We start from the raw sequence: 15,969 nt of genomic DNA, 5'->3' as shown, positions 1-15,969 counted from the left end.
CCCATAATAGTCACATATGTGATAATTAAGGGATATTAACAATTATTATTCGTTGTAACTTTGTTTTTATTTAGCATTTAGTAATGCTTCTATCAACTTACTACAGCTGTACTACTAAACAAAACATTCACATTCCTGAGTATTGCTTTCAGAGTATTGCTGTAACCTTGGCATAAAAAAATACAAAAATGAACACTAGAATTATAATTAATAAGGATTCTATTAAAATAAACGAGAGCGCGCTCTACTGGTGGACTGTTGTAATTAAAATGGTTCATGGACAGTTGCATGTTTGGAACAGCTGAAGGCAATAGTTCACCATTTCGGATATGTTTAGATTACTTTGTTTTGTTTTTTTTAGTTTTTTGGGGGATTTTGGCCTGGGGCCGCATTGAGCGACGGTGCGGACCGCATCCCTGAACTAGTTCATACCCGTGGGGGGATATGCGCACATGATCTGGCAACCCGGGAGCCATTCATCCCATAGCTCGCGGGGCCATCCCACAGCTGGGCAGCCGTAACCATGGCGACATTCTTTTACATAAAAACGCTAATAAAAAGCTGACGTTTGGTAAAATCGAAAAACGGGCTTCGCTCTTCCGTGCACATGGTATTGGTGAATGGCTGTGTGAAAATTCAGATCAATTGCTCCAGCCACTGAAAAGAACTGGGCAGAAGAGATTTTGGGCTCACCACTACATAGGTTTGTAGAATTATAGGAGGATACTAAGGGAAAGTTAAACAAAAAAAAAGAAGAAAAAAAGAAGAAGAAAATAAAACAATGCAAAAAAAATGCTAAAGGATCATGTGAAATCATCTTCATTTTAGTTTTTCCATCATATCTGAAATAAATTAATTACATAAACTAGACCATACCCGGTCGACGCAGCGCATCCGTGGGGGGATATGCGCACATGATCTGGCAACCCGGGAGGCAGTTCGTCCCATAGCTGGGCAGGCCTGTAACCATGGCGACATTGTTTGACACATAAACGCTAATAAGAAGCTGAGATTTGATGAAATTGAAAAACGGGCTTCACAGTTGCGTTCAGATGGTAATGGTCAATGGCTGTGTGCAAAATCAGAGCAATTGCTCCAGCCACTGAGGAGAACCGGGTAGCTTCACCTACTCACTCACTCACTCACTCACCACTACAGACGGACGGACAGAGGTTACTAGAATTATAGTAGGATGTGTTCATACTACATATCTTAGCTTCTATAAATCAAGGCTTTCCTCATAATTGGCTACCTGCCAAACTAGTTAATTCCTAAAACTAAAACCAATGAATATGACACTATAGTAACTCTCTGGATAAATGGATAACTCAGGACTCAAATAACAGAAAATAATGTGAGTGTGTGCATGCAGGTGCAGTGTTGCATTCATGCATAAGGTGTAAATCTGGGAGCATGCTTATTCCTACACACCGTCTCTCTCAGAGGCACTGGCGGTGTTGTAGATAGAGTAAGGGTTTTCTTGGTTGAGAGCAGGCTCCAGGAAGCAGACAGGAAAAGCCCCCGTCAAGGCTGCCAGACAGGCACCCGCTGCAGGCCTCTGTCTGTATGAAAACACATTGTTATGGTCTTTTCACACAATGAGCGTCACAACGCCTGTGTACTCGCTTGGATCCGCGGGGTCGCACTGCGCCCCTCATGTGAATATACAATCGGGGCACATTGTGTAGAAAAGTTAAGCACATTTCAACTCTGGCAGCGGGTGGGCATGGGCGTGAGGCCAGCATGAATACGACAGTTTCACGCTGGGATTGCACCCGCTTGATGCTCCGCCTGTCAGATTTCTCGTGCCTCCCTACCTGCCCATTCTCCTCTCACTTAAAATGAATTACCAGGTATGTCAATCACATGAAAAGAACTTTAGGAAGCAATGGACTGGACACACCAATGCAACTCCTTGCAACATGCAACTACTTGCAACCATTATCCCCAATGGCAGTTGCAAGGAGTTGCATTGGTGTGACATGGCCTTAAGGTTTATACTGTATATACACCCCCCCACCCCCGCCACACACATACACAGACAGACAGACACACACACACACACACACACACTTGTAGACAGTTAGCCTCTTGCACGCAGCCATAAAAAAGTGGTTCTTAAGTAAGAGAGAATAAAAGTATGAGGCTGAATAAAATAAATATTTGATGTTATCTGTAAATTGAGACCGATTCGAGGGAAGCACTCCTACTTTGATAAATGCCTTGGACAACAATAGTGTTGAAAACATTACGTAATTTCTGTCTACACAATTTCCCTTTTGAAGATTTCTCACGCAAAACCAAACAATATAAAGCTGATAACGTTGTTCAGGTAGACATGTACAGGGGTTACCCATTGTATGACATCATGAAAAAAAAAACATTAAAGTGTCCAATAAGAACACAATTGCAAGGACATCCCCCCCGCCCCCTGCCAAACTGCGTCATCATCACACACGTGGACAGTACCCTTCCACATCTTCCACACGTGTACAGTACCCTTCCACATAAATGCTGCTGCTGGTGCCAAGCGTGTAGAGACTGTTGAGGATCCTGTAACAGGACACCTGGACACCGCCCACTGCGAAAAGGAAAAAAAGGTGGCACAGTGATGCTTAGGCCTAATTTATACTTCATCGCACTGCGGTGCTGATCGCTGAAAAACCTGTTCTCTGTCAATTGAGTAGACTGTTGTGGATACTGTAACAGGACTCCTGGACACTGTCCACTGGGTTTTAAGCGAGTGACACTGCGAGCAATACCACAGTGTGATGACGTATAAATTAGTCTTTGGAGCTCCCCGTAAGTGTGCATTCACTGACAGCTTCCTGAATGTCAGCTACACACCGAAGGACACAAGAGACAGAAAGCAGACACCCGTACAATCAGATAGATAGACATGGACCGTGCAGGGTGGCTGTTGATTAATGGAATTAAAGGTTGCTGGAAGGTCAGGTGTGTGTGTGTGTGTGTGTGTGTGTGTGTGGGGGGGGGGGGTGCCAGTGCCTGTCCTCAGTCATGACCGAGAGACTTATTGAAACATGGTTTCAAAGCCAGAGAAGAGGGAAGCTGGAAGGGGTGTTTCCCCTGAGTGGTTTGAGAGGCGTGGAAGGCAGCTGTTCATCTCCACAGATGTTCATCCCCAATGCTCAACATATGTAGGCACTGGAAATGCACGCATAGTAATACATGTCGGCATGAGAAGACAAGGTGGCTTTGAAAACTTGATTCGACCGTTAACTGTGTGACCATTTTGAGTTGTGATTGCGAGTTTGGAATGAGGAGGGCTCTAAAAGCATAGCAAAGGGGAAGCTCGACACTGTCCATATTCATGACAACACTGTACATACAGTATATAAATGTTTTACTGTTAAATAGATTGTATATTCCTGATTATGCGCTGTGGATTGACTGTACATATTTACCCATCATACCGGGATAGACTGTTCATGTACACTTTTGACTACATTTATAGTTGTCAATAGCTCACATATAGTGCGTACAAAAAATCCTGAAGAGGGCGTCAACAAGTGTCATTTGGTAGCGGCGGACATCTTTGTAGGGTATAAACAGGTTGACTTAACATTGCCCCCCACCAGTATGTCTGCAGCTACTACAGTATGTCTGCAGCTACTACAGTATGCCACGCCCCCCGTGGTGTCGGCACGTTGGCAAGCACTATACACCATGCAAAGCCCAGGTAGTACAAGTGCAGATGGCCAGTCATCTTCTTTTGTTTGGGTACTTCATACCTAATCCCTGTATGTTACTACCAGTTTACTCCCTCTTATTATTGTCTCCGCCGGGCCGAAAGGCATCGCCGAGACTATGTTTTGCACCCTGTCCGTCTGTCCGTCGCCCCCTCCGTCTGTGATCAGCTAATCTCCGGCACGGTTGGCATGATCGCAGCGAAACTGTGCACACACACACTCCCTGGATGCCAGAGCAGAACCTCTGCCCCAAATACTTCACATAAGCCTGTTATAGCGCCACCAGGAGGCCGCTATTTGCAAAGCACATTTTTTGACAGTACTCCTACAGATTTTGTCCAAACATCACACAAAACGGTACACAGCATCTCTACAGTCATTAAACGAAATGTACTTCAGACAGTCCTCACCAAGGAGCTCCTCTCCATAGTTGTAGCTGCTGAGGTGCTGGAAGAGGGAGGTGAGTGCGGGGAGGAGCGTGGAGGTGGTGTAGCCGAGGACTTTGCCTGCTCCTCTGGCCTGCTGGGTGCGACCCTGAGGGAGAGAAGAAAAGGCCACAGAGAGGTTCTCTACCGTCATCTCCAGATCGGCCGCAGCCGCCTCAAAGAATGAACTCAGGGCCGCCCGTGTTGACTCCGGGGCTGACCTCACCAACGTCCTGGAGACGGGAGGAAGATGAAAGTTGGGTATACAAACCTAATTTACATTGATCACATTGTTCATGACTTATGTTTACATTAAACAAGCTGACCCATATTACAGCCAAACCAATAGTAAGTCAAACCCATGGTACAGAAATATAGAATACACATTAGTACATTCTAATTCAAATGTGTCATGTTTCATATTCATGAAAGTGAATATCAAATTCAGAGTAATGAATCGGGTGCTAATCGGATCTACCAACAGTGAAATGAATCTCTGCTAAGACAAATGCTCCTTGTGGCATCCTTAGCTTCAGAGACACTGTCCTGAGAGACTGAAAGTGATATCAACCACCATATCGGCATATCTGTGGAACAATTACACCATCGTGTCATTTGGGGACTTGGTGCTGTGACACTAATGTGACAGGAGAGGATTGAAGGTGTGTGTGTGGCGAGGGGCGGGTCGGAATCATGGCAGCAGTGCAATCTAGCTACAGTACCTGGCATCAAGAGCCTGGGCCAAAACACAAAGACAGCTGGAGATGGATGAATCATCATTTCCTGGGAAAAAGAGAGCGACGCGACACACACACACACACACACACACACACACACACATACACAGACAACAGCCCACACACACAAACAGTACAATGCATAATAAGCATAATTATACTCTAATGCACACAGACGATGCATACAGTAGGATAAACGCACACGTGCACATGCACATAGGATGATATTAATCTCAAGAGACATGCTGGTATTACGGCATACTGTAGGTACAAGTATCAGATCTTACAAGTACAGATTCAGCATATACTGGAGACGCCCAACTAGAGCTAGACCAATATATCAGTCTGGTTGCTATATCAGCCTGTATTTGTCTCTTTTGACAACATCAGTATCTGATATTGATCTCAATTATGCAGTCATGATTTATTACCGCTTTCAACTTGCACGTTTCCTTATCAGATATTTCCAAAATAGCTGATCTGCAAGCTCACAACGCACAATGCAATGAGTAACCATGTGACACATTTTGAGCTTGTAGATCAGCTATTTTGAAAAGTTCTTAATAGGGCACAAGTGGGTAAATAAAAGAAAATGTTGTTCATGTGTATATATATATATTTTCATGATTTACTTTTTTGCTTGTTTATTGTATAATTAAAGTAAAATGTTATATTGGTTTAATATATATACCTTTTTTTATCTATAAAAAAGTTAGGTGTTTTTTTTTGTTTACTTATAAGTTAAATGTTCTCGAATTGTTTAAAATGTATTAGAAAATGTTGCAATTTTTGACAAAATCTTGGTACAAATATCAATCGGTGGTCCTCGGACTGTCCAAAAGCAAGATCGGCATCGGACCCAATAACCTGGCATCGGTCAGGCTCTACACAACACAGTGCCCACCACGAGTGCAAACAATTGGAAATGCAAACAAATTAGCAAACACAAATAAATATATTACGACTCAGTGCATACAGCTTTATTCCCACACCATCCTTACCAAACAGTGAGATATTGTGTCTCATGAGAGCTCCCAGTTTACAAAACAGGCTTAAGGGAAGACGACAGGACCAGTGGATTAGGGAGAGGAGAGAGAAAGAGAAAGAGAGAGAAGGTTAGAACATAATTAAGTGACAATCAGAAAGAGACATCAAGACCCTGAAACACTTGGGGATTGGAGCAGCAGTAAAAATAAGCCAACTGTAAGACTGGAGACAAAATGTGAGCAGAGAGACTCTTCAATGGAAAAACATTTTTTCAACGGTTTCAATACTATATAGCGGAGCAGCTAAGTGCTACGATCTTTCAATTTATGATAAAAGCGTGAAAATTGGCGTGAGCAGTCTCCATGGGTCACTTGACAAGAATATTGTCTGAGCCATTTGTAATTTCAAGATGGCGGCCATTTTTCAAGATGGCCGACACCTTAGTGGGCAGTTAAGTGATATGATGGTTTATTTGGTGATACAAGCATGAAAATTGGCATGAGCAGTCTCTGTGGGTCACTTGACAATAGGCCACCCACAGCTATTTGAAATTTCAAGATGGCGGCCATTTTTCAAGATGGCAAACACTTTAGTGGAGCAATTAAGTTATATAATGGTTTATTTGGTGATACAAGCATGAACATTGGCATGAGCAGTCTCTCTGGGTCACTTGACAATAGGCCACCCACAGCTACTTCAAATTTCAAGATGGCGGCCATTTTTCAAGATGGCCAACACTTTAGGGGAGCAATTAAGTTATATAATGGTTTATTTGGTGATACAAGCATTACATTTGGCATGAGCAGTCTCTAAGGGTTGCTTGACAAGAAAACACTCCCAGCCACTTGAAATTTCTATTTTCAAGATGGTCACCCCCTGGATCCTCAAAAGACATTTTCTCATAGAAATGTACGTTTTTTTTTTCATTAAGGACGATTATTATTATTATTATTATGCTAAAACAGTTGTGTTGATTTGTTGATCATAGACAGATTAGATAAGAGTGAATATCTGCACTACCAGGGCACACTGGTGATATATCACTGCTGTTAAACCTCAGAGTGGGGTTCAATGTCAGCTAATTGAAAGTTAGTATCCCAAATGCTGTCTAATTTACCCCAAAACAGTTAGATAGCCGCACCTGAATTGACAGGTTGTGCCAGCGCGGGAGAGCCTAGCCAAGGTTAATGGGGTTTTAATTAACCGGATGGTGTACAGATCGCATGGGATTTAAATGGCATTGGATGAACGATCGGACTAAGTGTTGGGTTAAGGCACAAACTTAGTTGTATCCCATACATCAAAGTGCTTGGTAAAAGGTGGTAAAAGGATAAACCCTCTGCCTCTGCCTATGCTGCAGACATGGCAGAAGCCATCATAACAGTTGTGAAAACTAACTGGGACAGATGTTTCATTTGTCAGCAGGTCACCAAGGAAAAACTCATTCAGCCAAGTTTATTCAACAGAGAGCACGATCGTACTGGTCATGATACCATTGCAAGAAATGTTCCATTATTGCATAAGATCAATGCTCTGCCTATCTTACTTAGTCCAACCAGACTAGATGAAGGTGATGGCATAGAAAGCACATTGACAAGAAACAGAGCAACATATCATTCAAGCTGTTCAACAACACAGAGCTGGAAAGGGCCCAAAAGAGAGCATCTACATCTGCTGAAGACACTGAAGATACCAAAGATATCCATGTCAAGAGACTAAGAAGATCTAATGTATGACCGGTCCAGTGATGTCACAACTGTGAACGAGGCCAGGCTTGATCTCTTTGCCAGAAAGCAAAGACGATATGACTTGATCCTGCCAACTCAAGCAGCACTCAAAGAGCATGCCAAACGTGCTTCTTATGAGGCTGGATACGTGTGGGGACAGGCATTGAAGCGACCTCCACAAATGCCGAGCCCATCTGACTGGGGATGGGTGGAACAGGACGAGAAGTGGAAAGTCTTCTGGACTCCACTTCCACCTATTGCGGAGAGTTGTTGGGAGTTGACCAATTGTGGGTGCACCAAGGCATGTACTGGAAGGTGTAAGTGCTTCAGATATGGACCCAGTTTCACATGCCTATGTAATTGCCCCTGCTAGAACCTATATTTGCATGTTTATTTTGCCAGAGTTATTCCCCGTTGTCCTCTGTGTTTTCAAGGGTAGGCCTATGGCTCGGCTTCCCCTCGCCACATCGGCGCATCATGTTTTACTATGTATCTAGTCTATTACTGTGTAATTTTCAGTTGTTACTTTGTAACATTGCTTCCACTACCTTCCACTGCCATATCTAACAGTGAAGCACATTTTCAGTTTAGTTCCTTAGTATAGTTTGTCATGGTTCCGTGGCTATTGCCATTCAGTGTTAGCCATTGCTCATAATTTTGGAGCACTGTCCGTTCAGCACCACAACTGTGCTTATCAGCACCACAACTGTGTTAATTTATTCATCTTATTTTTTGTTTCCCCACCCCTTAGTATCTATTTGACACATGTAATGGCTGTTAGTTTAAAAAAAAAAGATATATATTATCCTCCCTTGTGACTGTTACCTTGTCGTGGTAAGGGAGCTTGTGTAAGCCTACCTCAGTGAACACTGAGAGCTATGCCGGTGGGAGGCAACTCCTGACAGGTTTTACCAAACTGGACAGCTTGTGGGCGAGGAGTCAGACAAAACACAGTCAAACAACCTCTCTTGACAGAGCTTTTTGAGGAACCCAATACATTTCTATGAGAAAAGGTATCATTTAAGGATCCACATGGCGCACGGCAGACATCTTGAAATTTCAAGTGGCTGTGGGCGGTTTCTTGTCAAATGACCTTTTGAGACGGCTCATGGCAATTGTCATGCTTGTATCACCAACTAAATGATTTCTTAACTGCTCCACTAAGGTGGTGGCCATCTTGAAAAATGGCCGCCATTTTGAAATTTCAAGTAGCTGTGGGTGACTTATTGTCAAATGACCCACAGAGACTGCTCATGCCAATTTTCATACTTGTATCACCAAATGAACCATTATATAACTTAAATGCTCCACTAAAGTGTCGGCCATCTTGAAAAATGGCCACCATCTTGAAATTTCAAGTAGCTGTGGGTGGCTTATTGTCAAGTGACCCACAGAGACTGCTCATGCCAATTTTCATGCTTGTATCACCAAATAAACCATCATATCACTTAACTGCCCACTAAGGTATCGGCCATCTTGAAAAATGGACGCCATCTTGAAATTACAAATGGCTCAGACAATATTCTTGTCAAGTGACCCATGGAGACTGCTCATGCCAATTTTCACGCTTTTATCATCAACTGAAAGATTCTGCCAGAAAAAAGAATTTAGCCGCTCCACTAATACTCAGGGGAATTCGTCTACCATGATTTGGAAGTTGAAGTTGTGCCCAGCTATGGACATTTTTAGTTTTTTACGTTTAGACCATGCTGTACAATATCTATATATAATAGCACAGAATCTGTCTATCTGTTAGCATATCTGTGTGCGTCTGTCTCGGTTGTATGCGAAATTATGGAGAAGAATTAGTTTAGTTTATTTGAAAAGTAAAACATACAGTTTTAACCAATCGAGGATAAGACACAATGAAGTCCAGGACTTATTTCCATTGTGGTCCTCTTACACGTAAGAAATACATGTCCGAACACATGAGTGTCAGTCGTACTGATGTCACAGGACTGACGTCATACACTGATCTATACACTGAAGTACTCTGACAACGGGTATTGCTACAGTTTCTGGTTCCTTAATTAGGCTACATTTAACCTAATCTAGGTTATGTTTAACCTACCGTATTTAACAGTGTATTTTATGTATTTTATCGACTTAATGTGACTGTTTCATTGGACATTTTGTCCTCGTTATACTTTGGAGGCAGTCCACAAAGCTGAACTTTACTTTACATTCCGTATGCAGAATGCAACCAGAGAGGTTATTCGTGTACATTGTGTAAATAGCTGCAACCTTTTTGAATGAAATGCTAGCTCCACAATGTATTCCATGGCAAGTCTGTACTGTACTTCAGATCACAGCTATCTGATTTTCTAGGGTTAACCATACCTGCTGACCATCTCCTTCTCTTTGTTGGAGGCGTGGCCTCTGTTGCTATGGGAGCATGCAGAGCTGGACAGAAAGTAAAGCCGCTGGCTCTTCAAGTATTGTTCCAACAGAGGCAGGACAACCTGTTGAAGTGGATACTAAGGTAGTTAAAATTCACACAATCACATGTACTTCGGTTTCTATGAAGTAACAGTATGTGTTGATGAAAAAGTACAGTACAACACAAAAAACTTTTGTATGGCAAGATTGCTTTTTCACAAAACCATAAATTGGGTTTAACGCTGAATTAAAACTAGCAGCGGTATTTCACTGCCACACTCTGAGAAAGCAGATAGGTTCAATGCATTGTCTATGGAGAGGAGCGACTGCCGCTTTCCCCACCATAGCATTCACATTCAACACCACTTGAAAAATGTACAGAAACGGACTACTGTATGGAAGTAGCGAGTAGCAAGTATCTCCCACCTGGCTCCCAAACAGTGGAACAAACTCCCCATTGCAGTCAGAACTGCAGACTCACTCCCAATTTTACGTCATAATCTGAAGACTCACCTCTTCAGACTCTACCTCACCCTTAGCACTTCACTCTCCCTGTAGCCCTTCCGGTCACCTTCTGTCTTGATCTATGTTAGCGATTGACCGGATATGGCTACCATGCAGACGTTTCTTGGTTACTCGTTCATGTTTTTGGGTTTGTTTTTCTTGACCACAATGTTAGATAGGATGTTATTTAAACAGATGCTCATTGTTTACCTGGTATAGTTTCAATATACAGATTAGTTATTTTGCAGATTAGCAGTTATTTTTATAGTATATTGTTTAGACAGATTCTTGGTTTACCTGGGATCCTAGTTGTGTGAGGCATTACACTGTCTCTCTGCATTCTATGCATGTGATTACCTTGCTTATTGTAAGAATTAAATTAAATTAATCAAGACTGAGCAACTGCATGACTGATTTCTTACAAAAAAAACGTATAGGTTGATTACAAACAAGCTGCCAAAGACAAGCATTGAGTGCCTGTACTCATGTTCTCCTCCCTGCCTGAGAGCTCTCTTGCTATGCTGTGCTGTGCTGTGCTGAATTGATCCGTTCACAGCAGCGGAGCTCTTGCTGGACCACAATTTACTTATTTACGAGAGTGTCACTCATACCTTGGACACGCCCATGTTATTGCTTTTCGTGATAAAATGGAGCTAGAGAAATGGTGCTGTTGATTCAAGGTTCAAACTAATCTCAGACTTGGCACTACGATGAGTTGCACATATGGTACCCGAGATTTTGTCATTTCATTCCTTTAGGGTGAAAGTGATCTGCTCAGTGATTTATGTAATGCAATTACACTTAATAAGCAATAATAACAGAGTTTAGCCATTTCAACGGCTTGATTGTGCGATTATAGTGCAAGGTACCTGTACAGTATGTCTGTTTCAGGAAATAGACTTAACACTCTCCTCTCCTATGTCCCCTCAGAGGTGCAGCCAATTCAATAATCACATTTGGCCTTCTGCCTCAGTTACACTTGATCCCTTGTGCGTGTGGGCGTGTGTGTGTGTGCGTGTGTGTGTGTGTGTGTGTGTGTGTGTGAGAGAGCATCACTGTGGATGAGTGGGTGAAGATGTGGTTGTAGTAGAGAATTGAGGCGTACTGTAGCTGCACACAGGCTCAGTTGACTGACTCTGACTCAGGGTCTCGTTGGAAAGAAATGAGCCCTTTTCATCCCCCGCTGCGTCAGAGGCACAACTGTGTGGGAGGCTTTAATCAATGCCCTGATGGCAATCGACACGCCCACATGGATTTCCAAATCGCCTAAATAAATTACTTGGCCACAAAGGCTTTCACTTAGTGGTGTTGCCCGTGGCAACCAGCCAACAAAAGTAATTAGTTGGTATAAATGAAGGAGGGGGGGGTTGGGGAAGTTATGAAGACAAAAGTTCTGGCCATGGAAACACCAGGGAAGACTAAGGATTATGGTATTTCTGTGAACCTCTAACAGAAAGTAGATTTGGACTGGGTTTAGCTTAGGGCTTAAATCAAAGATGAACCTTGGAGAAGAACTCTATCTGCTGTTGGAGTGTAACTCTCTCCCCTTTGGTCATCTGTCCTCTGGCTTGCATCACCTCTGTGTGAAGAAGAAAACACCATGAACACCAAGAAAACACCACAAACTACGGTATGTATTGTACTGTACATGCGTTAAAAGAGTCAACTTCTGAAAATATACAGGTAGCAGCCATGACTAATGAAAATAGGGATTTTTATGTCAATCTCGGTAAGTAAGTTATTAGAGCAGAGAATCCTCGTGTATGTAGTATATCTGTACAAAACTGCATGGATACACACACAAATGCAGGCAAAGTGCAATATTGCTTTGCACTTGCTGAAAGGCTTTTGCACGCTATGTTTAATAGTCTCTCTCTCTCTTTCTTTCTCTCTCTCTCTCGACTTATCCAGATTTTATACGCACATGTTCGCATAGACAGACCCAGATTTTCTGAATTTGAGCTAAAGTGAAAATATCCTCAGGGTATATAGTGGATTCGAGGATGGGCTGACTGTCAGAACACAGGCTTAAAAGACTATTGATATTCATAAAATCCATATCAACTCTGAAGACTTGTGTGTCTGGCATAACTCAAGGTGCTTATGGGTGAAACCACAACAATAATAATGAATAATGCACTCATCCCTGCGGGACAGCCAAGGTGCAACATCAACTTATTCGATGTTGCTTTATGTATTCATTTTATAAACATGGATTTTAAAGGGACTACACCATGAATTTTAACTTGTTCTTCTTTTTTGTGTGTTTTTGGTCTCCCCTACCTCTCTTCTATCCCCAAAAATACCCCAGTTTGAACACTCAGCCTTTCACAGCAAATCTGGGGTTTTCTGTAAATTGGTCTCAAAACAGGCCAAACTGATTGGTCCCTGACGTGACGTCACGTCAGGGTACAATCCCGCCCGTTTTTCAGTTCCAAAAAAAAAAATCTTATTTTTTAGTTAAAAAAAAATAATCATATTTTTTATTTTTTTCCTTATTTTTATTTTTTACTTTTTCCACACAGAACCAGGAGATAACATGCATACAAACTGGCTCAATAGCGCCCTGTGCCAAACAGGACAATGTGGTATTGCAGGTGAAAGTGCTTTATAAGCCAAAGAGAAGTTAGTTGGAATGAGTATATCTGAGGCTTGATTTAGGCTCAAACCTTTTGAAAAACGTTTGAGGGACATAAACAATAATTATGATATTAAATATATATATATATATATATATTTAAAATTCATGGTGTAGTCCCTTTAAGTTAACCACATTCATGATGAAGTTTGACTTGGGTATTAAATAACAGATCCTTTTAAATAGTCTTCCCTTTCTCACTAATTTCCAAGACTATATTTCTTCACAAATGCAATAATAATGGAAACATAGATTCTTCAAGATTACAACAATTGAAGAATAACAAAATGTATCGGATGCTGAAAGACCTTACTTTGAGTTGTAGGGTGACCTTCACAAATGCATATGCAGGCCAAAATACGAGTTTGTGATATGAATATTATGAAGCTCTGATGTGGTCAAGAGCACTGCAGTATGAGACTAAATTACCCAGCTCCAGCATGTTTTCCTGGGCCTCGTCAGAGTAGCACAGTAGCTGCTGCAGGAGGGTGTAGGCAAAGCGTCTGGTGATGGCCGGAGAGTCCATATCCACTTTCTTCCTGTCCCTGTACAGAAGGCCATAATCACAGGGGGACTATTTGAACAGACTGTAAAGTCACCAATGAACCAGTGTCAGGAGTTCAAAAGTGCATTGTAAAAATGTTACAACTGACAGTGCTGTTTTCAAATGGCCGCTAAAGGTCAGGATGTGACGCCACAGCCAGTGTTAAGATTATAAGCACTGCAGTACCCTCGAGAAAGGCTCCTCCTAACCTAGTAATGGCTCATTACCTGCATATTACAGTATGATGATGACGAATGTGACACTGTGCTATAGTAGCCTTGACTTTCATTTGCAATTTGTAATTCATGGTGGTCTCACCTCCACACGGTGTAACCGTTTAGCTGCAGGAACTTGAGGACGTCCTGGGCTTTCTCACGGAGTTTGGCTTTATCCTTGGCTGTTAGGGTATCATAGGGCACCAGCATGGAATGCCCCCCTCCCCCTAAGAAGAGAGGAAGAACTATAATATTGACAATAATAGAGACGAGAAGATATTGTCTGTCTGTCTGTCTGCCTGCCTGCCTGCCTGCCAACAAAACACTTGACAGGTGGCCGGATTTTGGAGTCAAATAGATCAAAAGTCAAGGTCACAATCAATATCAAAGTCTGAAAAACAATGGGCAGATTTTTACTGAAACTTGGACGGAATGATCGGTTGGCTACCAAAGATGAATAACATTTGGAACGGACGGTCAAAAGTACATCGGTTATATCTCAGGAATGGAGAGACGCAGAACAAGCAGGATCCGCACTTCCAGATGCTGTTTTTACCTTTAGCTTCCAGTTCTAGTTTCTTCTTCTTGGCCCAAGCATTGTGGTAGTTCTCAGCCAACTGTTCTGCCATGGACTACAAACACAACAGTAACATTGTCGTGTTTAGCTGTAGCTGTGCCTCTTTTCTACAAACAATAGTTATACTGGAGTCTAGTCTAGTGCATGTATAACCAATAGAATACTGCAGCTCAGTCTTATACACTGATCGCAGGACAAAATAATAAAACACATGTTATGACTTACACACTGGTCCCAGGACAAGGTAATACTGCTCATGTCCATCGGTTTGGGGCTGAAGGTTGACGCTCCCTCAAAAGACAACTATAGTAGACAATAAAACAATTAATGACTGCATTTGTGGTACCTGTACAAAACGGAAACAGCTTTGGGGTGGAGGGTGTTGATCACTATTTTATGTAAAAATAATTATTAGAATTATAGAAGCATACATACAACATACGCCCCACAAACAGACACACAAAGATGCGCTTATAAATGTATACAATTATATTATATCAAAACGCCACTACAAAACTACAAGATAACGGACGACCGGGAAGTTCTGACATGACATTCCACTATATGAGCCGAACTACACTCATTGTATTCAATGACGATGAGTTCTGTAATAAGATTGATGATAAAACTGCTGGTTTGACTGATACATTGAGAAGAGAGATGTATCTGTATGGCTAAGTTGTGTGCCCAAATTAAATTTCAAAATGTAAAGATCCAGGCCTGGAAGTTTTGGCTAGAAACACCTCAGACCCAGTTGCTGAATTGGAGGCTTTGGTGTCAACTCTTTCCGGCCGAGTGGAACAGCTTTCAGAAAAGTGCTTACAAAAGTACAGAATCAGAGAATCGCTTGATGAAAGAGGGGAGTGAACATGGGCAGAAAACCAGGGACTTTGTCAGAAAGTTGCTGAAGGAAAAACAGAAACGAGAAGCCTTTTACTGATGGTCGTATATTTTCCAGAGAATTGTTTTCCCACAAAGACAGTCATACAATGGAGAGGGTCCTATGCGATAGAGATACGAGGTAATGAATCATTAAGATGGACACATTTTATTGTGACATAAAGAGACACTCAATTTTACATATAGTATGGACACGTTCACACGCACAAGTACTCAGTAGCATACACACATACATACACATCCTTACAGGGATGTCAATAATGATGGGGATCCTGGTTTAATAAGATGCTAATAAGAGATTATGATATGCTACTCTGTTTATCTTTCGTGAGCGGAGTACTCAAAATAATTACGTTTAATATAATAATTACGTTTAATTCTCCCTATTGGACATTTTCAGATTCTGGATTTAGATTTTATATTGATATTAGTTGGAGAGGTGGGTAAGACAGGCCTGTGTTACAGCTGCTGAGTGACGAAGGGCCTTTTAAGTTTACTGGAGATTGTAAATCCAAGTTTGGATTCAATGTATCTTTGCAAACATAATTTGGTTGGTGATGGGAGGCTGGTTTATTTGTGAATTGCAAAGTGGCTGTACCGCTGTTGAGTCACAGGGGTTAGAGAGT

At 42.0% G+C, this 15,969-nt stretch overlaps 1 protein-coding gene across 1 annotated transcript in view; it reads right to left on the bottom strand.

The window, feature by feature from the left end:
• Nucleotides 1-15,969, bottom strand: part of LOC311058624 (ryanodine receptor 2-like) — a gene marked incomplete at its 3' end in the record, with an annotated part of 134,165 nt that overhangs the window by 47,395 nt on the left and 70,801 nt on the right. Inside the window, exons 57-67 of the mRNA XM_084076085.1 lie at nt 14,669-14,746; nt 14,423-14,498; nt 13,970-14,093; nt 13,537-13,652; nt 11,972-12,048; nt 9,927-10,048; nt 5,874-5,923; nt 4,858-4,918; nt 4,121-4,368; nt 2,500-2,581; nt 1,432-1,562 (exon numbers count right to left, since the gene is read on the bottom strand). Of these exons, the coding sequence (XP_083932211.1) occupies nt 1,432-1,562; nt 2,500-2,581; nt 4,121-4,368; nt 4,858-4,918; nt 5,874-5,923; nt 9,927-10,048; nt 11,972-12,048; nt 13,537-13,652; nt 13,970-14,093; nt 14,423-14,498; nt 14,669-14,746 (1,165 nt within the window). The remainder of the gene's footprint in view (nt 1-1,431; nt 1,563-2,499; nt 2,582-4,120; nt 4,369-4,857; nt 4,919-5,873; nt 5,924-9,926; nt 10,049-11,971; nt 12,049-13,536; nt 13,653-13,969; nt 14,094-14,422; nt 14,499-14,668; nt 14,747-15,969) is intronic.

Source organism: Gymnoscopelus microlampas (genome assembly GCF_963454915.1).
Source record: "Gymnoscopelus microlampas genome assembly, chromosome: 13".
NCBI classification, from domain to species: Eukaryota; Metazoa; Chordata; class Actinopteri; order Myctophiformes; family Myctophidae; genus Gymnoscopelus; species Gymnoscopelus microlampas.
This window is presented reverse-complemented; position numbering and strand designations above follow the sequence as displayed.